This window comes from Macrobrachium nipponense, chromosome 1 (genome assembly GCF_015104395.2).
Source record: "Macrobrachium nipponense isolate FS-2020 chromosome 1, ASM1510439v2, whole genome shotgun sequence".
Classification (NCBI taxonomy): domain Eukaryota; kingdom Metazoa; phylum Arthropoda; class Malacostraca; order Decapoda; family Palaemonidae; genus Macrobrachium; species Macrobrachium nipponense.
The window spans coordinates 157,068,799-157,096,419 of NC_087200.1; the positions used below are offsets into that span (position 1 = coordinate 157,068,799).

The window sequence follows — 27,621 nt, forward strand, 5'->3', positions numbered from 1 at the left end:
CATGTAAAATGTGGTTCAAGATACGAAAAAATCAGGTTACGAAGGCCGCCTCAGAACGGATTAATTTCATATCCTGAGGTACTACTATGTGTTCAAATGCATAAACGTGGTGTCAACACAGGGTCCACCCTGATGGAAAATAAAATTTAGTTTAGAGCAACTCCAAAGGACTGAGTTATAAGTCAGATCTATGAAGAAGCTCTCTGAAGGAAGCCCCTAAATAAGCAAGGTGCTATGAGTCTTGGAAGGAAAGAGACAGGGGAGGTAAATGTGCATGAGTGACAAAGATTTTAAATATCTTTTGGTAAAATATTGCTATATCAATGTCATAAAAAATCATATATATAACTTGTATACATTATGTACCTATTGTATAATTGCTCTAATATCTAATACAAATGCAGGAAGAAATATCAATACAAGCATAAAGAAAAAGTAAGGAAAGCAAACGCACAGAGGGGTTACCGATTCATATTCAAAACTAGTGCAATTATTAGTTAATGCAGTTAAAATTTGCAATTGATTTAATAATGTCATACAGTCACTACAGCATTAAAATAAGTCATACATTATATACTAACCGTAAGGACAGAAGTTCATATATTTCTGAACTGAAATCCACACTGACTCTAGCATCACACGAAAAAGGGGTATCTACTGAAGGTCTCCTGCCACTTCCGTCATTATTCAGGGGTGCAGAGTGTGTTCGTCTGTGACCTTTGCAAAGTACAATCAAATTAGTCAAAAGATACAAAATATAATTCTATAAATCCTAATCCAACATAAGCTCTAAAGTAAAACTGGCAAGCATAGAGTAAGAAATCTAGCTAACTGATCTTATAAAAAAATTTATTACAGCAAACTATAACATAGCAGTATATTGCTACTTTACACAATCATCAGAAATCTATGATGTGCATCAAATTCGTAAAATGAGTCAACGTTTTCACAATACATTTTTCGTACAAACCTGTTCGTAAATAGTTTTACTAATAAGAAGTCTCTGGTCACATCAACTAGATAAATAATACCACCCCACAGCATTATTGTTCCATACTCATTTCGAAAATAAATCATGGAAAAGGAAGAAATGCAGTGTGTTATGGTTACCTGATTAGTATAGGAATATGTTTTAATTTTTCATACAATGTTCGTTCATCAGGACCCCATTAACAGGCAGACTGCAACTAGCAGTTTAGGCTGTATAATAAGACATTATGATTTGCAGCTTAAGCTCCTGACTTCACTAAGTTATGTGCTTTTACATAGCACAGGGTAGGATTGCAAGGGGCTATTCATCTGATTTACCTACTTAATAAATTTAGGCTGTACAAGCACTGAGGCATTTTTGGTCTTTCAGCAGTAAGGACAAAAAGAGGGAGTGACAATGCTTTGACAGCAAGATGAAAGCCAGAAAAATAAGGAAATGCAGTACAGTGGGGGCTCGCTTAGTCGCAGATCAGCAATCACGGATTCAGTTAATCACAGGTTTTTCCTTGGACCACTTCTCAGTCTATATCGCTGGTATGAATCTCAGCATCACAGGCTTGTCCGTGGTAGGCTAAGCCTCACCTGGTTCCGATAACCAGCAAATGCATTAACAGATTCATATTATGATATTAACCGACAATAAAGGTAATAAAACCATTCTCACCTTATATATTATTGGCATATCTTCATAATATATAGCCTATTCATGGAATAATTCCACATCATTGACATCAACTTGTAGTTGAGTGGCAGCAGAAATGTAAACATTGAGTTACACTTCACAGCGACCTTTGTCATTCTTAACCTTTTAGAATGTTAATAGTAGTAGTGTTATTACAGTAGTAATAACATTTAGGAAAACATTAATTTTCAATTCGAACTTCATTATTATTTTGGTATAACGTAATCAACTTTTCTGAACACTACAGTCATACAAACGATAATTGTCATAGATTATCGTATAGTTGTTTGCGATCGGCAACGAAGCGTAAACGTAATAAAACCATTTTTACCTTATATATTATTGTCATATATTCATAATAAAACGCATATCTTACATATTATTGGCTTATCTTCATACTAAAAAGCCTCTTCAAGGAATAATTCCTAGCAGTACAGTAACTATTTTTTTTATCATAATGTATATTCATTCACAAGAAAAATAAGTACGATCACCTTGACGTCACTCTATCATAAATCACTTTACTTACTTTTTTGTGGAGCCCAAATACTATATCCCGGAATTAACAAAATTCGGCAAATTTTATTATAGGAGCCAAGATTCACTAATTACTGTTTTCTTCTTCTTTTCCTGACTAAATGCATTTTTAGGATAAACTCATTTACAAATTTCAAATACTATGAATGTGAATAGCAAAATCTCTCTCTCTCTCTGAAAAAACTATAATACTGATCTAATTATTGTCGTAATAAAGAACAAGTTGGTCCCCGACATTTGTAAGTACAATGTGTTGCCATATTTTTATTCTTCTTTCTGTGATTTACGAAACTGTGCTTCATACAACTTTTATAGTTAACTCAATGATTATCACATATTATAACGGTATAACAAGAGAACATCTTATCACTATCGATGTTTCATTTCTTATCACCATAAAAATATTTAAAATACAAATTTCATTGTTATTCTCGAGCTAAGCTAGTCAAGTTACTCTCGTCCTAAGCTGCTCTCTCAAGCTATTCAACAATTACTCTCCTCCTAAGCTGCTCTCTCTCTCTCTCTCTCTCTCTCTCTCTCCTCTCTCTCTCTCTCTCAATAAAATATGAATTACTGTATCATAATATCATAAACTATTATGTACAAAGTTAAAAATAATAATAATTCTGTTAATAAATTTGTTTCTTTTAGCAACAATTGTTTACCAAAATAATTCTTTCGTAATAAACGTCCATCAGCTGATTCTAAACGTAAACAAAAGACAAAAAGGGATTTTGACGAAGGAAAAATCTATTTCTGGGGGAAGACCTGTGTCGCCCGGTGAAATGTTCCTGTAGCACACATTTCTAGGTATAAATAGATGCTAAATATACCAGAGAAAAAAGCTAAATGGAATGCTGAAGTTACTACCTCCAGCTCGCTCACCCAATTAGGGTGTCGGTATAACACATGGGCATTGGAAGCCACTACCACAGATATTCTGCCAATTAGAAGACTCCTCTCAAAACCCCTCTCTAGATAGGTGAAGTTACAACGTCTACCTTACGTCTACCTTCCGCTCGCTACTACTACAACTTCTGCCTGAAAGCTTCATTCCTGAATTACGCACCCAAGCTTGGGCCAGCTAAAGGGTGGGGGACCAGGAGAAGAGAGGGATGGGTTCACCGGGTGAGACAGGTCTTCCCCCAGAAATAGATTTTTCCTTCGTCAAAATTCCTTTTCTGGGTTCGACCTGTGTCGGCCGGTGAAATAATATCAGAGAATTGGCCATACAAGCTGGGTAAATCACAAAATTTTAGATATATAAGGAAAAATAAAAATTTTCTTAAATTAAGTTTTAATAACCAATGTAAGAATAGCAAGTTACAAATGGTAAAAAAACGGATCAAATATGACCAAATCCATACTATCCTGGGAAAAAACAACAGGTATGGAATACAAAAACAAACAAATATGAACTATGAACATGTCCAGGAGTGGGTTGATGAGCAAACCAGACCGGAACATAAGGGAGACAGGCAGGGATTACAAGCGAGGCAGGTAGGTGAGAGTGAGCATCAAAAGAAAAATTAATAGCAAAATAAAGGAATAGGAAATAAGAGTTACAAAACTAGGCTGTATCGGGGGAGACAATGCTCCCTGCAGCCACTGCTGAATATTTAAGGGCCTCTAAATTCTTCAGATAGTGGCGCTTTAATACTGTCGGGGATTTCCAAACCATATATTCTTTAAGATCCTTCAAGTTCATATTATGAAAATAATTAACTGAGGTAGACACTGCCCGGATATCATGGACATGAGGGACTGAATCCGGATTGGCTTGTTTAATAAAATAAAGGATTTGTAAAAAGAGGACCTGAAGACTTCTCAGAAGTTCTGCCCAGATATGATTTTAATGTGACAATAGAACACAATGAAGGGTCCTGTGTGAGAGGTATAATCTTCCATGAAGCCCACCTGTTTTGTGGGTCTTCATTCTTTGCTAAGAATTTCCGATCTGGGGAGAGCAGAACTTCACCTGATGGGAGATCAAGACGATTTAGTTCTCTAGAGAGAGCCAACAGTTCAGATATTCTGGCGCCTGAGGCCAGACTCATTAAAAATAATGTTTTCCTGAGATGGGTTATATATGAGCATGATTCATTATCAGTGTCTGAAGCCAACTTGAGTACATCGTTTAAAAACCAGGAGCCGTGTGAGGACGTCCACCGGTCTCAGATGTACATGCTCGAGGGATAGACGAGAAGTACAAATCTGTCAAATCAATATTAAAGCCAAACTGAAATATCTTCCTTAAGGCAGATTTAGGCGTAGTAATGGTACTAGCAGCTAGGCCTTTTTCGAACAGGGTTCTAAAGAATGAAATTGCCAGATTCGTAGTCATCTTCTGGACATCTGATTCTTTTAGAAAGATGGCCAACTTCTTTACTGCTGAATCATACTGTCTGAGTGTTGATTCTCTTTTGTCGGACTCCACGAACAGCATGTTTAGTGGGTCAATACTAGCATCCTTCTGTGCCGCAAACTTCATGAAGTCTATAAAGTTAGGGCATTCAGAATTCTTGAGGAAGCTGACACAGTCCGAGTTTGTACTATTTGAGTCGGTTCTGGGTTGGGAATCCATCTGGGACGGAGATTCAACTCTAGTAGAAGAGGAAACCAATTGCTCTTCGGCCAGTTGGGAGCTACCAATGCTACCTGTCCTGTGAAAGATCCGAGTTTGTGCAGGACTTTCATCAGGAGGTTTACTGGCAGAAATAGGTAAATCTTCTGCCAATTGTTCCAGTTTATGGACATCGCATCTGTGGCGTGAGCTAGAGGGTCCAGATTGGGAGCCACATAACACGGAAGTTTGTGATTGGACTCCGTGGCGAACAGGTCTACCTGAAGGCCCGGGATTTGTTGGCAAATCCAACGGAATGATTGTGTGTCCAAGGACCACTCCGACTCCAGTGGAGTGTTTTCTGGATAGTGAGTCTGCAATGACATTCTGTACTCTTGCCAGGTGAGTAGCTGACAGGTGCCAATGATTTTTCGTTGCTAACGAAAAAATGGGCAACATTACATGATTTACTTTGCTCGACTTGGAGCCCCTCTGTTTATGCAATGAACTATCATTGCACTGTCCGAGACTAGTCTTACATGACTGTTCATTGACTGGAGCTAGTCCGTTTCAGGTCAGAAAAATGGCCATTGCCTCTAGGAAGTTGATGTGGAACTGGCGGAATGTTTTCGACCACATTCCTTGAACCTTCTTGTACTGGGAGTAGCACCCCCACGCCTCAGAGAGGCGTCTGTGTGGACTAGCAGAGACAGCGGGGGAAATTGTAGTGGCACTGATTTGGAGAGGACTCCGGACTTCCGCCCATGGTGGACGGAGTCTTTTCTTTAATATCGGCGGAATCAGAGATGATTTTTTGTCCTCTGAACTTGTTTTTGTTGGCTCTTTTCCGCCAGACCCGATTGATATCCTTCAGTCTGGCTTTCAATAGGACATCTGTTATTGAGGCAAACTGAAGAGAACCTAGAATTCTCTCTTGGGTACGATGAAAAGCCCATTTGTTCTTGAGGAAACTGTCGTAGCCTTCGCTATCTCTCTGCACATTTTTGGTGGGAGAGATAGTTTGTGTGGTTAGGTCCCATTGGATTCCCAACCATTGAAAGTGAGACGCCGGAATGAGACGGGACTTTTCCTTGTTTATCTGGAAGCCCAGATATTCTAGGAATTCTATTACTTTGGCTGTTGCCTTGTGACATTCCTCGTCGTTGGTTGCCCAAATAAGCCAGTCGTCTGGGTAGCTACTAACATTACAACCCTGAGCCTCTTAGTTCTTGGACTATTGTCTCTCCTAGCTTGGTGAATATTCTGGGCGCTATGTTGAGCCCGAATAGCATGACTCTGAATGAGTAAGCTTGTTTTCCTAGGTTGAAGCCAAGGTATGGAGAGAAGTTTCTTGCTATCGGTACCATAGTAAGCGTCTTGGAACTTGTCGTATTGAATGTATGAGTTAAGACAGGACAGGTCCAGAATCACTCTTCGTTTGTCCGAGTCTTTCTTCAGAACACTGAATAGATGTCCTTGAAATTTCAGGCGACTGACTTTCTTTATTGCCTTCTTTTGAAGAAGATCTTTGGCATAGTCTAGTAGGTCTGTCGTGAATCTGGTGAAAACTGACTTGTGGAGGAGATCCTTTCTTCCATTTCCACCCCAGACCTTTCGAATACAATACTGCGGGCCCATGAACTGAAGGTCCAATGCTCCCGGAGAGATATAGTCTCCCACCCACCTGCAGAGCCTCACTGATTGGTTGAGGTCTTACTTCCTCTGCCTCCTCTGAAGCTTCTGCCTCTAGAGCCAGCTCTTTGTCGGAAGGCACCTCTGGCTCTGCTACTACTTGCATGCCTATTGAAGCCTCGAAACACTCCTTGTGATTCAAAAGAGGCGTTGAAAGCTGGGGGAGTTACCAGGGCGGTCGAATTTGAAGGCTGTTGAGTCGGTTGACTCTGTAGCAGGACAAACTGTTGTTGTGGCTGTGCCTTAGATGTCGAAGGCTTGTTGATCTGAGAGACAGGAACAGCTTGTACTACTGTCTGAGGTTGAGAGGACTGGAAAGGCTGGTAGTTCCTCGGGCTCTTCCTACCTTTGGACTGTGGTCCGGGGGTCCTCAAACTTCCTTTTAATTTTGAAGGAAGTCCCCAACGGACACGAAAGTTCTGGTTAGCTCTAACTGCTTCACTGAGGACGCTGTTAACCATGTCCTCAGGAAAGAGGTTGGCACCCCAGATCGACGCCTTTATGAGTCTGTTCGGTTCATTTCTGATGGAAGCATTAGCAAAAACATGCTTCCTGCAGGCTCGTCTAGCCACCATAAAGTCATACAGGTCTGATTGAAAAGCCTGTAATAGTGACTTTGTGAGGACCCGGAATAGAGACTCCTCTGCAAAGGTCATAGCAGTCAACTCTGCAGTGGTGATTGAGTTAATTGACCTACTCAGCCTGCACCTTGCTTCGAATTCCGCCTTGACCATGGGGTCCAGAATTCTAGGCAAACGTTCACTGAATTGTGTGGAGGCACACTCCGGGTCGAGTTTGCCCACCGTGAACGTTGCCGGAGCGCCAGCCCAACACTCTAGATCCCCGGGAAAGAGCAAGGAGGTAGCCTCCATCTCTTTTAGCTGAGGCATAGGTTTGTCCTCCATTCCAGCTTGCAGTGTCAATTCTGCAATCTTCGACATACAAGGAGTCGGAACTTCGTTCAGTGCTACAAACATGGTATAGCAACCTTTATGGGGTGTCAACTTGGTGTTGACACACTCCCATTCCGTGAGGGTGCGGACCCATGCAGACTGAGCCTGGTCCCTAGGGTAGATAACCGTCTCTTTCGGGACTTTGTCTACCCTGACGAGCGCTTCCTCGGCTAGTCTAGTGTAGCCCGGGAAGGGAAATTGTAGGCCCGTCGGGAAGAACTCAAAGTCTTCCACCGGTCGGGTTCTACAACCTTCAATGGTAAGCTTGCCCTCTGAGAACGGGGCGTGCAGAGCCAACCAGCACGGGTTGCTGTTTTCGAATGGCGGAAGCTTGGATGCGTCCGGCACCACAAAGGACTGCGGTGTGTTTCCAGACTGGAAGAATCCGGTCACCAATTCCTCCTGGGCCTGTAACCTCTGGGTCAGAGACATGATGGACTGACCCAAAGTCTCTAGGCCTGAGGCGAGTTGAGTGGACATCGATTCAAGCCTCGACTCCACTACTTCGCTCATCTTCCGCATGAGAAGATTCGCGAAAGCCTCCTGGTCGGAGCCAGACTCTGCAGGTCTGGCTTTGGAAGACTTAGCTCTCGACCCCTTGGGTGGGGGAGTAGTAGCTTTAGCCGAGGAAGTCGAAGGCTTGGGAGCGATGACGACCTGGCGGAGCCTGCCGCGGATGGCTCGGTTGGTTTAACCACCTTCGGCAGGGATCTCGTCTTCCAGGCTTTGTCCTTGGGGACTACTGAGGCCGACCTATCCCAAGTGGGGACGGACTTCGTAGGGAAGCCCTGGAAGGAAGGAGGAGAAGAAGGAGTAGGACTTAGAGGATGACTTCCTGCCTCACTTACCTCCCTACCTAACTCCTGTTCGTCAGTGACCATAGGCTCTTGGTGTAGGCTGATGGCTGTCACTTCCTCCGTGACAATATCACACAAGCCCTCCTGGGCCTTGGGGGGAGGGGGGGGTGAGTCTCCTGGCAGATGTGCTCAATGATGGGAGCCGCCACTGCCGTACTGTTGCCGAAACTGAGCGTTAGGGTGGGTAGAGGAGAGTGGCACAACTCTTCCGATAGCACGTGAAGGTTGGCCGGATTTCACGTTCCTGCCGAAGCCACCCCCTACGCCAGGCCTTAACTGGATGCCATCGAGGAAAGATCTGAGCGCCAGAGCTAACCTGTAAGAAAATAACTAAATTAGGTTCCCCAGTGTCGGGGATTTTCCCCAAAGCAAAAGTGTAACAAAATTTCACAGAAACAAACAACAAGGCAAGTATGTTACCTACAGACTCGTCCTGTTACGATCTTAAGCTTGAACCTAGGTCCGTAGGCACAGCGACACCGTACAGGGCTTCCAGGGTGGGTGCCAGACTGGCAAGCTTTCCTCCACATGGATGGCGCAGTTGGCATGGGACTTGCAGAACCTCATCCCCGTACAGCCTATACAGAACGGCCGGGACAACCCGTCACCTGGCAACGGACCATCTGTAGTTGGAAAAAGTAAATAAGTATCGTCAGATAATGCTGCCAGAGTTAATTCCGGAGGAATTAGTACACTTCAACTAGATACTTAATCAGTAAAAGGCAAAATTGGGTATAATTTTCAACTTACTTGTTATTAATAAAGCTCTGGATGTCTCCGCCTGCTCCGGAATCCATACTTGGGATCGGCAAAGCTATAACAAGCGGAGAGGGCCTGATACAAGCAGAACAGGGGAATAAGGTAAAACCTAAGCCTGAGTCTGATCGCACTGAGGCAGAGTAATGCAACCAAATCAATTGAAGGCGCATTCTCTGTGCCCCGTTCCGCCCCCAATGGAGTGGGGAGCAGCGATAGCATAGAAGATGAAAAACAGAGCAGCGGGAACAACGGTACGTGAAACTCCGGTGTATACTTTCTGGCGTGTGTGATGGTAGACCACACTTCGTCGGAACAAATACGGGCCCGGAGACATACCAACAGAGGCTAAATAAAACATTCTCTAACATAATCTCTCAAAGACTTCGCCTACTCCGGAATCCATAATCTCGTTATCACAATAGTAAAAGCCAGCAGGGACAGGCTGATACGAGCAGAACAAGGAAAATAGGTAAAACCTAGGCCCAAGTCTGATCACACCGGGGAAGAGAAGCAATTCTAAGGTAATTAGAAACGCAGCTCTAAGCCCAGTTCCGCCCCCACATGAGGGGAGGCAGTGATAACATAGAGGAGAACAGACACCAGAGCGGTGGAGCAGTGGTACTTACAATCCGGCGTATAGCCTACTGGCTGGTGTGATGGTAGACCCCACCTGGCCAGAGGACCCACAGGCCCGGAGACATACCAAAAGAGATTACATAATCTACTAATCACCCAATCTCCTCCGACTAATCCCCTGGATAAGCTGTACGCTCTAGCTGTCGTTCCTCGGTAGGATTACTTGAGCAGCGAGCTAGCTAGGCAGCGATGGAACGAGACCGGGGCAGGGGTGGGGGGTGGGAGAGTGTCTGGAGGAGAGTGGACGAGTCGTGATCGCCTGGCCACAGCAACCGATCAGTGACCAACCACCTCTCGGGAGCCGTAACTAGCCTACCACTAAAGGGGCAGAAGACAGTAGGCCAACTGACACCCTAAAGGGGGCAAATGCCCAGGCTACACACAACAAGACAAATCATAAAACAATTGATGAGGAATTACTGGAAGAACTGCGAAAGGAGGGAGGGGAACGCACCCAGCTAAAAACCCAGTCTAACCCTCCGAGATCGGTACAGACCCGGTCAGGTAGGCTAGCATGGCCTCCAAAGGACATCATGAAGAGGACGGATAGAACCTAACTTAACCCTCCAAAATCGAATCTTCCGATCTGGTCAGGTATGATAGGTCTAGGAACTACAAACATCACACGAGAGAGACTCTCTGTCCTGGACCACCCTCCAAGCAAACATAACTGCCTGGTCGGGAGGCGGTAAGGGTGGGGCCGAAAGGGTGGAGGGGCATAAGACTGCCTGGCCTACCTTCCAAAACCTAGCCTAGGTCTGGTCGGGTAGGCCAGGGAAGGACATCGCGAAGGACTTCCAACCTCAACAAATGAAAACAATTATCTGAATAGTTTATCACAAAGATGCATATAATCGAGTGCATTACTGACTAACATCGAAAAACACACTAAAAGTATACATGCACGAGTACCGCGAGAGAGAGAGAGAGAGAGAGAGAGAGAGAGAGGAATCGCCCTCTCCCAAAAACTGGCGTACTGCTAGGCAAGCCTAGAAGCCAAAAACACACTACTCGCGCATAACATATGAAGTATAAAATCGTACGTACGAAGGGAAACCAACACGCTCCTGAAGGGCTGAGGATAACAAAGAGGGTGCCCCAAAACCCCAAAAGGCTAAAACGAAAGATAAACGTAAAATGAAAAGGCCTCAGAGTACGTCAGAGCGAGTTGGCCCTACAATAGACTAAAGACGTAAGGATAAAACTCGTAAAACTTATGCTCCAGAAATCAACAGGAGCAAGAATAAGGAAAAGGCATACAAAACAGTAGTCTAAAAAGTGAAATGCTAAACGGTGGACAAAATCCATCACAAGATAACAACAGGGAAAACTTAACGCAGCGCCGCGCAATGATGGCACCCCAAATGTGGGCAAGATTATAAGGGGCGTCACCCCAGCTCGCGAACAACAAAGGGACTTAAAGGGACTTAAAGGGACTTAAAAAGGGGCTAAAAAGGGATAGCATCGTGCCTCGCGAAGATCAAAAAAGAAAGAAAATGGAATACTCAACTTAGATGAAGAAAAGCTTGGGGCTCTTGGGCAGACATGCTTCGCCAAAAAACTCTGCTAAGACAGCGAAAAAGCGTGTGCGAACACAAGGGCGTGCTAATACAGGAATGAAGCTTTCAGGCAGAAGTTGTAGTAGTAGCGATCGGAAGGTAGACGTAAGGTAGACGTTGTAACGGCACCTATCTAGAGAGGGGTTTTTAGAGGAGTCTTCTAATTGGCAGAATATCTGTGTAGTGGCTTCCACTCACCCTTGTGTTATACTGACACCCTAATTGGGTGAGCGAGCTGGAGGTAGTAACTTCAGCATTCCATTTAGCTTTTTTCTCTGGTATATTTAGCATCTATTTATACCTAGATATGTGTGCTACAGGAACATTTCACCGGCTGACACAGGTCGAACCCAGAAAATAGATTTTTATTGCTGTATTTTGCTGTTTATACATTAATATTATAGTTGGGTGCTGAATTCATTACAAGAAATTATGTTTTTTAATCATAAATATGTTCATTCACGAAATAGATATACTATGTACTTTTAGTTTGGTGCAGCAGCCAAATCATGAAAATAGAAAGGAATTGTTAGGTAATATACTTTTGTTTACTGATCTGATAAGGGGAAATCGAAGATAGGAATTGAATAACTTTGAAACTGTCTTGAATTTAGTTTAAGGTGATAGTTGAAGACATATTTGGTGCTTGAACTAAAGTAGGCAGTTATAAACATTGAAATAGTGGTCTTGGGTGGGTTAATTATTAAAGTAGGCAGTTTAAAGCAAATTTTGAGGGGGGTACCAGGATAACACGGGTATTTACTTATCACGGGGGGTTCTGGGCCCTATCCCCCGCAATTATCGAGGCCCTACTGTACAAGAATCTAAAGGTGGAACTAGGAGACAACCTCACAGACCCACTAAGAAGTAACAGTTAAAGGTGTTGGACACCAAGACTGAAGAAAGAAAGTGAGAATGAAAGTACTATTGTACAAAAGGAAAAAAGTAGATGAAACTAGGGACAAAAAGAGATGCTGCAAACACCATTTAGTGATACAACCACAAAAAATCTTAGCCTGAAAATCCAAGTGAGCTCCCCAACTCCGTACTGGAACCAGATTCTACTTATCTTTCCCCGAACCAAGATCCTGAAGGAACCTTCACATAGTACCAAGATACTGTTACTTTCCCACAAAATAGCAGCTGAAATGAGGGTTATAGATCCAAAACAAAAAGACTACCCAGCTTCTCCAGGGACCAGGAACCAAAGACGACCAGTCAGCACTAATCTGTGACTTGTCAATGGGACAAAGATAATAAACAGGATATCATGAATTGTGCTCTGGAGATGGAGGGGGCAACTGGTCTGGGTGGGCTAAGAGTCAAATGACATCAAAATCACACTGACTCAAGAACTTACCTCCTCTCCCAATCCAAGATCAAAGCAATAAGAAATCAGGGAGTTAATCCTCTCTAATAAAGTCAGGGTCAAATAAAATGAAAATTGATGAAAACTGGTGGATTTAGCTCCCTAAGCCAAAGATATAATGCAGAGGTGACAAATCCTCTCTAATAAAGTCAGGGTCAAATCAATGAAAATTGATGAAACTGGGGATTAGCTCCCTAAGCCAAAGATATAATGCAGAGGTGACAATAGATACAAACCTGTCACTTTTAACAGTCCTGTCATCCCCGTATCTATGATTAATAAACAATCCTGGTCAAAAATTATCTCAGGAATTACAGCACTTGACTGATAAGGTGGGGGTGAGGTCTTGTTACCAATAAATGATCTTTTACTCTTCTCTGCAGCTATTCATGATTAGTTGGCCTGGCCTTGTTTCAGTATTACATAAAACTAAGGATTTTTAATTTGCAAAGGCTTATATCTGCTTCATGGAAAGAATGAGGTTTCTTTTTCAATCATGAATACTCTCTCTGATAACAGTCACTGTACTCTGCTGTAAAACATGAGCACTCACACATAAAATGTATACACTTCACTCAGCATTCATGAGAATATATAAATGTAATCTAATTGTCAACATAAAATTTGACATTACACGGTAATATATATTAATTTTATTTTGACTGGTATATTAGCAGGTGAATCTCACATAACTGGACCAAATATATATTCTTAAAAAAAATTAATTATGCAGGAAATATTAATATTTAAGATGATTATATTAAAAGAAAATGCAGGTTTAAGATCTAATTTCCTCATCCATGATCCGATCTCATAGACATGCATGGCCTGAGACATTTGCAATTTCATCAAGAATGATTTCATGATATATCATGCCCTATTTGTGCATGGATCAACAGAACAGCAAGTTTCTAAATTGGAACTTTAGCCATTTCTATGGACATGCACATGAATAACAAATTTCCAGTGACTACAAACAATTAGTGCTCATAGCAATCTTCTGTGGATGCAATTTTATGTTTTGGTCAAACTTTAAAACTATCTTTGAGATGATGCTTGTGCAAAAAAAAAATTCTTTCAGTTTCCTTTCAAGGGAAAATAGTGCATAGAAATAAAAACTCTTTAAAAAGCAGCCATGCTCAATATTTTCTAATTAAAACCTAAATTTAACAACAATTGCTAACAGAAACTTAATGTTATTTATAAGTTTTAAAGCCTGTATCTTCACTCAATATATTTGGAAAAATAATAATATTACTTTTTCTTGGAATGCCATTTTATAAATCTATATATTACTACTGCAAATGAGTCACAAGAAGTAATTCTAAAGTAATATAAATAATTACAATACCTGTACTGTACACTCAATATAAAATGTTTATTAACAAAATCTTCTGTTAACAGTGCTAACTTCTAACATTTTGAAAGACTATGCTAACGTAGCAAGATTGTCTAAGACAACAATCTACTTATGTCACCCTTTGTATTAACCGTTTTATGATTCACATAATCAAGGCCTTTTCCTTTCAAAAGGACTTTTGCTCTCTGTAAATAATTCCTACTAGGAATAATACATATGCATGGTTGTATGAAAACCATACAGATTACCAAAAGCATATGAAATATGCTTGTCATTTTATATCCATTAACCATAAATAGCTTACATTTGCAAATTACACTCATGCACCCCCATATTTGCAACAAAGAACACTCCAACTGCACATGCCTAGACAACTCCACCGGATCCAAGATGTTCATACCATTCATTTATTTGTATGTCTTGCTGTTGTCGACCAATAAATGTTATGCCATTTTTTTGAGTTGTGCCTTCATAGGTTACCATTAATAGCATTTCCTCAAGTCACCACCTTATTTTTGTAATGTGATGCCTGGTATATTGGGTTTTATAGTAAAGAAGTACAAATGACCTAAAACAGATTGCATTGATTTTATCACTGTTATAAATATATGCAGCCCTATGAACAATACCTAACTTTCTTTCAGCATTTGCTAAAAATTTTATTAGATGTTTCTCAAAAGTTAGTGCGAGTCAAAATGACAAAATTTTTTATTAATTTGTATTTTTCATAGCTAACAAACCTGAGGTCTTAACAATAGGATAAATCTCAGTGTCATCTGGAAAACCGGTTAAAAAACAATGAAAGATTGTATAGCAAGGAATCTGTGAGATCTGGCAACTCCTGCGGGTACGAGTGATAGATGGCCAGAGACTGCGCACTGTATCCCATGATGCTCCAGTCTCCCTTCAATCAAGGGACTATAAAAATAGAGGGCAGCTAGAAGTGGGCAGTAAACGTTAAGACCTCAGGTTTATTAGCTATGAAATAAAAATTGATTAAAAATTTGTCATTTGTTCATAAGCAGAACAAACCTTCAGTCTTAACAATTGGATAAACTTATACTTGGTGGGAGATACAAGTATCCTAAACTGGCTGGGAGTTAACCCACCTGACCACCCTTCCTAGAAGAAAAAGTTCTAAAGAAGGGGGGTTGAATGCCCATGAGAAGATAAAAAATCTGATATCTAAAAACTCAGCCGTCTGGGTTGAAATACTACAACAATATATGGGCAGATTCAATGCATTCATGGAACCAGAGAAAAACTCTGACTGTTCAAATAAGAAACAATATTGGCCACGGGTTTGCTACCACTCCTCACTCCCCTTGCTAGAGAGAGGAGCTTTTCTACCGAAGGAGGAGATTTGTCTATTTCAAAAACACAAGGCACAACTACTATCAGTATGATTACCTTACTCACTTGTATCAGACCAGTTCCAGCATATGATGTGTCTATTCTTCAACCCGCCCCTAAGAGGAAGAAAGGAACAAAAAGAAAGAAAGAGACCAGCCAACTCACTCATTCTCTCTTCCAAACAAACTGCCCTGTGAGGGGGGCACTGGGAGAATTACACAACTTCTTGGGCAGCCACCACAGGACTCAAGGAAAATGTGTCCAAAGACATGTGGGTAATGTCCTTTACGTAAAAGGAACTGAACATGGGTTGACGCAACCAAAAACCAGTGTTCAAAATTCTATGAACAGAAAGTTTTTTCCTAAATGCCAGAGAGGAACCTATACCTCTGACGTCATGTGCCCTAGCCTGCACAGGACGGGTGGGAACCCTGTACAAAATCTGCTAATCAATAGTATTTTTGTTTTACTTTACCCCAGTGACTACACCATTCATGATCCAGTCCGTGTCCTGATTGAGGCTGAGGGCAATTTTATTTCTCATAAGGTGAGACTTCAACTACACCCACTAGTGTTGCATTATTGGAATAGTGACCAATCTTGTTTTTCGGGCCAACAGTCCTATCACTTGTATACAGTAAAAATAACAGTGGATCAAAAGTCACTGCACTCAAAACCTTTATCAAGGTTCTCCTAAAAATGGCATGTCTAAAAGAGCATCACAGGTACCTAACTGCTTCCTGTACACAATCCTTTAGATTCTCCCTATATACTTATATAATGGCTTAAAAATAAGTTTTTCAGCAACTTTGAAGAGCAAAGGGAGAATAGAAATCGGCATGTAGTTACAGCAGTCAACACATATGCCACTCTTTGGAACAGGAACTGTATTACTATTGGCTTGCGCTCATCCACAAAGATACTACATCGACAAAATAAAAAACTATAGAATCTAGTAGTGTTGGGAAACACACTAGAAAAATACTAATACTGAAACAGACAAATGGTTGTTTCTTGCAGCTAGTTTTCTCTTGATTTACTACTTTTTGCAAAGCTTTTAGAAGAGTCTTTTAGGATATCCAACACCTATGCGCTCTGTGTTGGATTTGACAATAGCTGCTTTTATTTTGTGCTGGCAGGTCCTGTCACTAAGTTCATGGCTCTTGTTGCCAAGTTTAAGGTTCATGCTCAATCGAAGCAACTGGCCTCAAAATGCTTCCTTCCTCTATACCATACCAGTCACTAGATATAGTCTGAACACCCTTTAACTTTTGTGAAATTAATGAGAAACAAAGAATGATTACATTCCCAGTAGTTCAAAGGCAGAATGGATAAACGAGGCATAATATGGAAGCTATAGGGGAAGAGGTTACTCTGACTTCCTTAGGTTTACTCATATAAAGGCAAACTGCTCTCCTAATTCTGAGTGTGCCTCAAAATAAAAGTCCATAAGTGTAATACGTTCTTGTCAGTGGATGAAACCGATCTTGCCATACCACTATATAATATACATAAATATATATATATATATATATATATATATATATATATATATATATATATATATATATATATATACTGTATATATATTTCTGGGCTCAGCTCGTGTCGGCCTGTGAAATATCCTTAAGTTCATTATTTCTAGGTAAATAATCCTAATATTACCAGGAGAAAAATAAATCAAGAAAATATCAGTTAAACTGACTCGCTCACTCTATAAAAGAAGTGTCCGGTATGGTAACAGGGGCGATGAGACCACTACCACGAGCCATTTACCAATTAGACCTTCCATCACAAAATTCATTCCCCACCTGAGAGAGCTGATACCAAAGGGTGATGCGTCCGCTACTACTACTACTACTGATGCCAAGCGGAGAACAGCGCCTCTAGCGGCCATCCTTTATAATTAGCTCGACAACGCCAGTTGTATTTTTTTTTCCCTCGTGTTGTTTTCGCTTTTTTGGATTTATTTCATCTACGATGGAACGTGCTGCTATCGCTTCGGCTAAAGTTAAGTGCCCGATAAGTCTAATTTTTGTATTTTGGTCTCCAGGGACCAGTATTTTCCATTTTTTAGTCATTTACGGCTCACCTGGTTGACTCGTGGCGGCCATGAGCTGCCTCGTGTTGTTAAGATTTCCCAGTCTCCCATACTGGACATCTTATACTTATGGGCTCTTATTTTACGTTCATCTTCTTGTTACATCGTATTTTAGAATTAGGGTACACACCCAGACCATACCTACCTTATCTCTTAGTTTGGTATTTAGGGCTATATACTGTTATTCTCCCGCCCAGCATCCCAGCTCTTGCTCTTCATCGGCTAACGCTGGCTCCAAGTAGTCGACTGTTCTTCGGATCAGTTCGCCTCCTCCTGGGCTTCTTTCTCTCTTACTCAAGTGTCCCTTCTATTCTTTTACGATGTATTTATATTTATTATTTATCAGTGTTATTTAGTGTGTTAGGCTAGCTCGGGCGCCTTGTACCTTGTATTGGTACAGTTGGGTTCACGTGGCCCCTCTGTGGTTGTGTTGCTACAGCGTCCTGGTCCACCACCGATCAGTGTCCCATTAGGCGCCTTAACCCTCTCCCTTCCCTCCCTTCCACGTGGTAGGGAGGGGTCTGGTCGGGCCTCCTCGGTTGTTATGACAAACCACTGTAGCCTTACCTCCCTCTCCCTCTGAGGGGGTTCCGGAGGAGTCCCATACCAGCTGAGGCCGGTGGGGTGACCACTTTGTCTCGGTACCGGGGTACTCGACGGGTAGGAGTTGGGGGGTTGGCCACCCCTCTCTCTCTCGCCCGCCGCGCTCACCACCCCGGGGTTCCCGCCTGCTCCTCCTTCTACCATACCCTGCCCCTACCATGACGGACGGAGGCCCTGCTCAGCCGGGGGGGCTCCTTCGGTTTATCGGTTGTTTCTGGCTCCGCCAGCGGGCGGGTAAGGATTACCAGTGGTCTATATAGCTTGCCTAGTATATCTTCTTTCCGCTACAGGAGGAGAGCTTGCTCACTTACCCGGGCCCCTCCTCTAGTAGTCGGAAGAAAAGCATGCCTTATTCTATAAGTATAGCCCTTACTGATGTTTTTTATTTATACATATATTTATCATCTTCACGGTGTTATTTTCTGTCTACCTCCGTCGTGGTTCCGTGGGCTCCTCACCACTCCTGGTTGGTTCCTTTTCCCCGTCCCCGGCGTACGCTGCGGACTCCAACCAAACCGCCTTACTAACCACACGTATTGCGGCGGAGGACTAGTTTTACTCTAACTTACATACTCCGGCATGCAACGGTAGATCTATGTTAGGCTGTAAGTGTGTGAATCATCGATACTCATGTATCCCTCCACTTACAGGCTACTAACTGCCAGGAACCAGGCTGCAATGCAGTCCTCTATGACCCCTGTGCCCACGAAGAGTGCAGGACCCACGCCCCGTGTGCCACTACCCACGGCGAGCTGATTGTCTGGCACCATGAGGCATGCACTATCTGCTAACGACTCGTGAGTCCAGCTTTTGGGTGGGGTAAGTAGATTCCTGGACAACTTTCTTGTAATCAATTGTTTATCTTTAGTTTTAAGACTTACTTTAAGCTGTAACATCCAGCCTTATATTCTGGATAGGAAGTTGGCTATCCAGATCTTCCCCGGAGGCAAGGCGATGGGGATGTCGACCCCGCCTCAGCAGCCCCACTCATAGCCTCAATTCAGCAGGAGGTGCAGCAGGCGTTTGGGTCCGTCTCGACACAGGAAACGGTGCCGGACGTCGCGAACCTGGATCTGAATATTGAGCCAATGGCGGTAAGTGCCGAGGACTTGTTGGTCGAGGTAGGTGTTTTCGTGCGCTCAAGGGCTACCTTTGAGCGCTCCTGGATCTTCTTCTCCTGTCCCTTCTTCTTCATCTTCAAGGCTTCACGGGATCTGAGATCCCTTCGCCTTCACCCGCTCTCTCTGTACCCCCGAAAGTGAAGGGACAAAGAGAACAGAAGACCCTTCATAAGACGACTTCCAAAAAGTCGTGTGGCTTCTTCGGCACGGAAGTCTTCGACATCCTACGCCGATGCGGTGAAGGCCAAGCCTAGCTCTTCCCACTCTCAGGGTTCAAGAAGCAAGGCTTCTAAGGAGAAGGCCCGAGCTCCGGCCGAGCCAGTTCCTTCTCCGGCATCCACTGGATCCACTCCGGTGACTCCTGTTGGGGTGGCGGCATCTAGTGCTTTGATCCCACCACCTTCTCAGCAGGATTTTACAACAAGTGGGAGAGATGGTCGGCTCTCTCGTACGAGATTTGAGCAAATGTTTGCTTAACTCTCCAGTACCATCAATCAGTCCGGTCAGTCGATCCAAGACCTCTCTAACCGTGTTAGAGAACACGACGACCGTTTCGCTGGCCTGAGTCAGGCCCCGCAAGCGAACTTCCCAGTAGCAGGTACTGGTTTAGTCCAGTTACCACCCTACGAATCCCTGCTGGCTTTCTCTATGAATAATCCTTGGAGGTGGCAGCTTATGCCCCCTTCAAGGACGGCATGATCTCCATTCCTTCCGGAGTGTGGAACAAGAAGGATTGAGGACTTCTAGTTCTACCCCTCCGGTTGACTCAGCCTTTCATAGGGTATGCCAGACTGACCCCAAACAGCCCTCAATTGAGAGGACAAAATCTCTAGGGAGACTGTTTTATTACAGTAGGGATCATGCCCAGCCCAGGGAGTGGGTTCACTGCCTGGAGGATTGGGATTGCACGAATACCAAACTCCAGGCCTTCAAGAGCCCTTTCACTATCTTTGCCACAGAGGAGGAGGCTTCTCTCCCAATTGCGACAAAGATGGTGGAAACGACTCTTCAAGCCGTTCTTAAGGACGAACCCGTTCCCCGCAGTTTGAAGGGAGGCGGAACCAACATCTCCGCTCTTCCCTGCGTTCGGAGAACTGTGGGAGAACTTGCCAGCCACTTTCACAGTGGGGAAGCTGAAGCCGGACTGTGCTATGGACCAGTTCGGTGAGAAGCTCCCTAGACTGCCTGATAGCCTTATTCAGGCAGAATTTGATGCCCGTACTAGATTTGGGAGGTCACTTAACTCCCTCATCATCACGGAGATGGCTACCCTTTCGTAGCCGCGACCACTCTTCAAAGATCCTGGCTAGTCCTCAGCTTCAGTCAGTGCAAGCTGATGCTTTCGACTTTTTCAACGGCCAGAACGGAATTGTCGAAAGCATGTGTTGCAAGAAGCCACTATTAGGCATGAACCTAATAGGCTTCTTGCTTCCAGCATGTGGGGTGCGGACCTCTTCCCAGAAAGCTTCTGTGAATGAGGTACATCACGAGGCCTGCTAGGCTAACCAGAGCCTTAGAACCAGATGGGGTATCTCATCCAAAAGGAAGCAAGAGAAACCCGCCCGCTTCTGGTAAGAAACTAAAGAAGACTGGTAGAAGGTTCCAGCCATACCAGAAGCAGCAGCAGCAGCAACACTTCGTCCAGGCTGTCCCAGTTACTCAACAGGGGCAGCCCTCGACGTCGAAGCAGAGTCAACCCATCCTCCTGTTGTCCTTCTCAAAATCAGCCCTCGACCTCATCATCCCCACACCGTCTCGCCGTCTTTCAACTCGATGTATGAGAGCCAAGCATTCCCAACCTTTAACAGGTTCTCTAGGGGAAGCAGGGCGAGAGGTCACTTTCGTCAGCGAGGTGCAGGAAGAGCTGCAAGAGGCAAGCACTTCAGAGGAGGGTGCGGAGGTCAACCCGCTCAACAGCAGTGAGGCTCCCCAGGTAGGAGGGAGGCTGTTCCTCTTCCGTCACAGGTGGGGGTTCAGCAAATGGGCACAGAGCATTGTGTCCAAAGGATTGGGTTGGAGTTGGATCAAAGATCCCCCACCAAACAAATCATTCTATCAGATACCATCAAAGGAGTTGACAGATTATGCGGAGGAACTCCTTCAGAAAGGAGCTATTGCGAGAGTCAAGCATCTAAAATTTCAAGGACGCTTGTTCAGCGTGCCAAAGAAAGGCTCAACAAAAAGAAGGGTAATCTTAGACTTGTCAAAGCTAAACTCTTTCATTCGTTGCGACAAGTTCAAAATGCTGACCACCTCTATCGATCTTACAGACGCATACTATCATATCCCTATAGCCAGACACTTCCGTCCATTCCTAGGCTTCAAACTAGGAAATCAGACGTTCTCTTTCAAAGTGATGCCCTTCGGACTGAATGTAGCCCCCAGGGTATTCACGAAAATAGCGGAAGTAGTAGTCCAGCAATTGAGATCGCAAGGGATAATGGTAGTAGCGTATACCTCGACGATTGGTTGATCTGGGCACCAACTGGTCGAGGAATGTCCTCAAAGCCACAAAGAAGGTAGTTCAATTCCTGGAACATCTGGGTTCCAGATAAACAAAACGAAATCCAGATTCACTCCGGAGACTCGTTTTCAGTGGCTAGGAATCCAATGGGATTTATCCTCCCACAATCTGTCAATTCCAGTGGTCAAAAGGAAAGAAATAGCCAAGTCAGTGAGGCAATTTCTCAAAAACAAACAAGCTTCAAGGAGAAACCAGGAAAGAATCCTAGGTTCCCTTCAGTTTGCCTCAGTGACGGACATCCTTTTGAAAGCAAGACTGAAAGATATAAATCGAGTTTGGCGTTCAAGAGCAAACGCCAGTCTCGAGACAAGTTGTCAGTGATTCCACAAATCCTTCGCAACCAGCTCCGTCCATGGGACAAAAGTGAAGAATCTTGCCAAGTTAAGTATGCCTTCAATATCCTCCTCCGGCGTTAACCATTCACACGGACGCCTCCCTGTCCGGTTGGGGAGGATACTCTCAATTCAGGCAAGTTCAGGGGACTTGGTCCGCCCAGTTCCGCCAGCTCCACATAAATGTGCTGGAAGCAATGGCGGTGTTTCTTACCTTGAAGAGACTCCTCCCCCCAAAGAAGTCTCACCTAAGATTATTGTTTTTGGACAGTGCAGTAGTAGTACACTGCATCAACAGAGGAGGTCCAAAATCAAACACGTGATCATGTCATGATAGCCATCTTTTGCTCTAGCAAACAAGCACAAATGGTCATCTTTCTGCCACCCACTTGGCAGGGGTAAGAAACGTTATAGCGGACGCATTTTCCCGGTCAGTCCCTCTGGAGTCAGAATGGTCTCTAGACGACAGGTCGTTCCAGTGGATATGCCAGAGAGTACCAGGTCTCCAAGTAGATCTATTCGCCTCACAAGCGAACCACAAGCTCCCTTGCTATGTGGCCCCCCCCCCAACCTGGACCCTCTGGCTTATGCCACGGACGCCCTGTCGATAGACTGGAATCAATGGAAGAAAATCTATGTATTTCCTCCAGTGAATCTTCTTTTTGAAAGTTCTGAGCAAGCTGAGATTAGACTTTCAAAGGTCTAGTAGCCCTGATTGCTCCAGACTGGCCAAAGAGCAACTGGTATCCTCTGCTGCTGGAGTTGGGTCTCCGGCCTCAACGGATTCCCAACCCCAAGCTGTCGCAACCAGTACAAATGAGGACTGTGTTCGCTTCCTCAGGAATTCTTCAGACCCTAACTTTATGGACTTCATGAAGTTTGCGGCGAAAAAAGATGCCAACATTGATCCACAAAAACATCCTTTTTCTGGAATCAGATAAAAGGGAATCAACTATTAGGCAATATGACTCAGCTGTCAAAAAGTTAGCATCCTTCCTGAAAGAATCAAACACTACAACCATGACAGTTAATTTAGCTATATCCTTTTTCAGATCCTTGTTTGAAAAAGGCTTAGCAGCTAGCACCATTACTACTAATAAATCGGCTTTAAAGAAAATCTTTCAGTTGGGTTTCCAAATAGACCTAACAGAATCTTACTTTACGTCTATTCCCAAAGCCTGTGCTAGACTTAGACCTTCTGAAAGGCCTACTTCAGTTTCATGGTTCTTAAATGACGTCCTCAAACTAGCCTCAGATACTGACAACTCGTCTTGCACATTCATATACTACTTAGAAAGACGTTATTTTTATTAAGTCTGGCCTCAGGGCCAGAATTTCAGACTGTCGCTCTATCCAGGGATGCTGGGTCATGTAGATTTTCTCCCCTCAGGAGAAGTTCTACTTTCTCCGGATCGCAGCTTTTTAGCTAAAAATGAGGATCCTCTTGCAAGGTGGGCCCCTTGGAAAGTCATCCCACTTCCGCAAGATCCTTTCCCTTTGCCCCAGTATTAACTTTAAGAGCCTTTCTATCTCGTACATCCTCTAGATCCTCAGGTCCTCTTTTTATGAGAGAAAAAGTGGAACCTTATCAGTTTAAAGGAATCAGACAACAGATCCTTTACTTCAATAAACAAGCCAACCCTGAATCATTCCAAAAGCACAGATATCAGGGCAGTAGCTACTTCAATTAATTATTTCCAACATATGAATTTTGAGGATCTTAAAAAGTATACTGGATGGAAATCACAGACAGTCTTTAAACGTCATTACCTGAAGTCCTTGGAATCATTAAAATTTTCAGCAGTAGCAGTGGGAAAAATAGTTTCCCTGATTCTGCACAGTAGTTGTAGTATAAGATCCAGGTCTCCTTTCTACCTACCTTGCCAACATGCCTCACCCTACTGCTATGCTCTTCGTGGTACTCTTAGCGCCTTAGCCGCTATGGCATCCTATTGGTGGACTGCCCCTTATTTTTTTTGCCTAGGGGCACCCACACTTTAATGCAGTATACAAATATGCTTCAGTGTCTCTAACCCTTATTTTTAATGCTGAGGGTAGAACAACCAATGTGTTTTTTGTAATATTTTGTAAATACCAATTTAATTTGTTTTAGTGCAATCTTTATATATGTTATTGATTACCATTAGTACTATTCTGTACTACGCCAAGTTATTTAATTTAAGCTAATTTTAAGTACCTTATGGTTGATATAGTAGTTTAATTGGTTTCTTTGATTCACTTATAATTATATACCAATCCTTTTAACAGTTTTGTTTCCATTTTGTTTTTGACCCTTCAATTACCAATCTTGTCCCTGTTTCTTTCTGGTACTAATTTTCACAGGCCGACCCACTAGTGAGCCCAGAAAAGGGATTTTGACAACAAAGGAAAAATCTATTTCTGGGTGATTGGCTCGTGGGGTCGCCCTGTGGAAACCCACCCACCCTCTTTTTTTTTTCCTTACCCACCCTGCATGGAACAACGATGATCATTTTTTTTTTTTGTTTTTATAAAGGATGCGGCCCCTAGAGGCGCCTGCTCTCCGCTTGGCGTCAGTAGTAGTAAGTAGTGTAGCGGACAGCATCAACCCTTTGGTATCAGCTCTCTCAGGTGGGGAGGGTTTTGTGATGGAAGGTGCTAATTGGTAAACAGTGGCTCGGTGTAAGTGTTCTCACTCGCCCCCGTTACCCCGGTTAACCATAACCGACAACTTCTTTTTATAGAGTGAGCGAGTCAAGTTTAACTGGACATTTTTCTTGATTTTTATTTTTTTTTCTTCTGGTAACTATTAGGATTATTTACCTAGAAATAAATTGAACTTTAAGGATATTTCAACAGGCCGACAACTAGCCAAGCCAACTCCCAGAAATAGATTTTTTCCTTCGTCAAAATCCCTTATTAGTATTATATAGAAATAATAATATATATATTATATAGTATATTTATAATACTATATAGATATATATATTATATATTATATAGAATATTAATTTATAACAATTGGCCAAAAACCCTTTTTTCAAATAGACAGGGACCCCTCCCTATTCTTCCCTACCCCAGACGTTGTAGAGAGATATTTTGGATGCTCTGGAGAATCTATCTGTGGTTTCGTGTCCTGTAGATGGTGCCAGAAGCTCTGTACACCAGTTGAGCTATGAGCTCAGGACTGGTGGGTGCTAGTGGGAACTAGTGGGAGCTCAGCGCAAGAGATGATGCCAGGTGCCAAATGAACAGGGTGCTAAGTGAGCTGAATACCAAACAAGCCCAAGGCACAAGGCTCCATAGCTGGTGTCAGACAGAAGATTACGCCAAATTGTAGCTGTCACCAGGCGAACTGGGCATCAGACAAGCTAGAAGAACAAGGTGCTATAAAGCCCTAACTCTGGGAGCCAGACTTTTTAGCTGGCTCTAGGTGAGTTGGATGCCAGGATAGCTAGGAATTCTGGTTTCACTACTTAAGAAAGTGAAATGCAGAGGACAATTATACTTCCAGCAGGACGATACAGAATGGAAGTAAGGGATATAGTGTGCCTGAAAGCCAAAGAGGAAGCTGGATCTCAGTCGAAGGTCCTAGTCAAACCCAGAGATACTCGTAAGGGTGTCTTCCGAGCAAGGGAAATGAGAAGAGAAAAACAGAGGAACATGCAAGGAACACAAACATACATCCAGGTTCCAGGAGACTTGATCCCTTCCTCTTTTCCAACAGTAGGAGTCAGCATCTCCTACTGCTGGAAAAGGAAAAAACCTTAACTTTTTAGAAGGAGGTTTGGATGTCGATTTCTTGAAAGCATTGGAGGGTAACTGCTGTACTGGGGTGAGGCTTTAGCACTCAAGAGTCGAAACCTAAATAAAAAGTTTCGAAGATTGCGCCAATGAGTCCTGAGTTGCCTTCCTTTGCAACTCAGAAGCGATACCACTAACCACTGCTAGTGGAAAAAGGAAATCATGAACTAATGGGAAAAAAAGCGCTGACTTCGGCACTGAAGATACCCCTTTAAAAGTAAAGGAACACCAAAATTCATGCTTCCTAAGTGCACCCATAGTAAAGGTGGATGCCAACTCCAGGGAGGGGCCACCCCCTAATTGCTCCTGTACCATTAACAAGAAAATAAAGGTCAATAGCAAAGAAATCTGCAGAAAGATCAGCTGTCATAGACAGAGGATCTTGGCTCTTCTTTGCTAGGGCACCTACCACACAATCCAAAAAGCTGATCACTTCAAACACCTTGAAGAGATTTCTTAGAATGATCCAACTCACTGAAAAAAAATTTACTTTGATGGTCAAGAAAAACAGACCTGTGTGGAGGGTCAGTAAGACCTGAAAAGTCCCCCAAGAATGAGGCAAATGTGGCCAGAGAGGGGGTTTTCTACCAGTCGACCATAATAGGAAAGGTCTCCTTCCTTTCAATTAAGGTACCGAGGGAACGGGAAACAGAAGGCAGCCTTCTCTTGCTCTCTTTTATACATTAACCAGCAGTCTTATGAAGTAGACAGCACCATATTAGGTAGTTCAAGTGTATCCGAGGATAAACTACTCATTTGGAAGGTTGGAGAGTTCTTCAAAATGAAATGAAGAAGGGAAGCATACACAGTTGGAGGCAAAGCCACATCCAGATTTGACTTTATTCTTCTGCTGAAACAAACTGGTGACAAATTAGCCTCTACTGCTTTTAGAAACTTAGAAACAAGGGAATTTTGAGAAACAAAGCCTAAAATTGACATCCAAACACTGTTTGGATGTGGGAGCCTGAGCTAAAGGGGTCCAGTAACTGTCAAAGTAGCACCTGAACAAGCAGATGAAGTAAGTGCTGGTGCTAATGGATGCCTGGGCTTCGATGAGCGCTCAGAAGAATCAGTACGCTTGACTACTGGGCACACACTAAACTCTGTTTTATTTAATCTCATTAAACTTAATATAATTTGAAAATTAGTACTGAAAATCATTATTTTATCATAAAATGTAGCAGTATCCTTAATTAAAGATATATACATACTGTGCTGTATCTATGCTGTTTTGGGCTCATGTTGTTTGATACCTTGATGTGTGATGTTTTGTATTTGCCCCTTTCAATTTTGTTTTGTTTACATTTTGTCTTGGCGCAATCGCATGAACTGGTGTGAGGGACTCTTACAGTTTTTCATGAAGGGATAATGTTTGTTGTGTGATGTGAAACCACAATTTCTTAGCATTGTTTTGCTTAAGAACTGTGCCTAGTGTGTAAGAGGTTTGAAGCCATTCCTGTGGCAAGGACTAACACCCTGTAAGTTTGTCTGTGAAAGTTCTTTTGATGTGTCAGTCAATAAGGTTGTATCTCATTTTGCATTGAGATTCAGCATTCCCATGATTTGCAGTTTTGTAATGCTTTGTCAGTTTGAGTAATTGCAATTTTGCACTTTGTAAATTCCATTGCCAATTTTGTTTCCTCTTTTGTATTTTTTCAGGTTTTTCACCGTGCAGTACCAGACTTTGGACAATAAAAGAATATTCCTCACCCGTATTAGACTATTAACGTTCCGAGCCTGGTTTGGTTTTACTAGCTGGAACAGGCCAGTTATACATGCACCTACTAACACTTTCCAGCCAAAACAGGGAGAGAGTTAACCACTTATGACATAACATTATCTTGTTG

At 43.0% G+C, this 27,621-nt stretch overlaps 1 protein-coding gene across 2 annotated transcripts in view; it reads right to left on the bottom strand.

Annotated features, from left to right (window-relative positions):
- Positions 1–525: 525 nt before the first annotated feature.
- LOC135219780 (uncharacterized) overlaps positions 526–27,621 on the bottom strand; it is a 43,146-nt gene continuing 16,050 nt past the window's right edge. For both annotated transcript variants that reach the window (XM_064256832.1, XM_064256831.1), the window contains one exon: positions 526–717. In XM_064256832.1, coding sequence (XP_064112902.1) covers positions 563–717 — 155 coding nt within the window. In that variant the 3' untranslated portion in view covers positions 526–562. The remainder of the gene's footprint in view (positions 718–27,621) is intronic.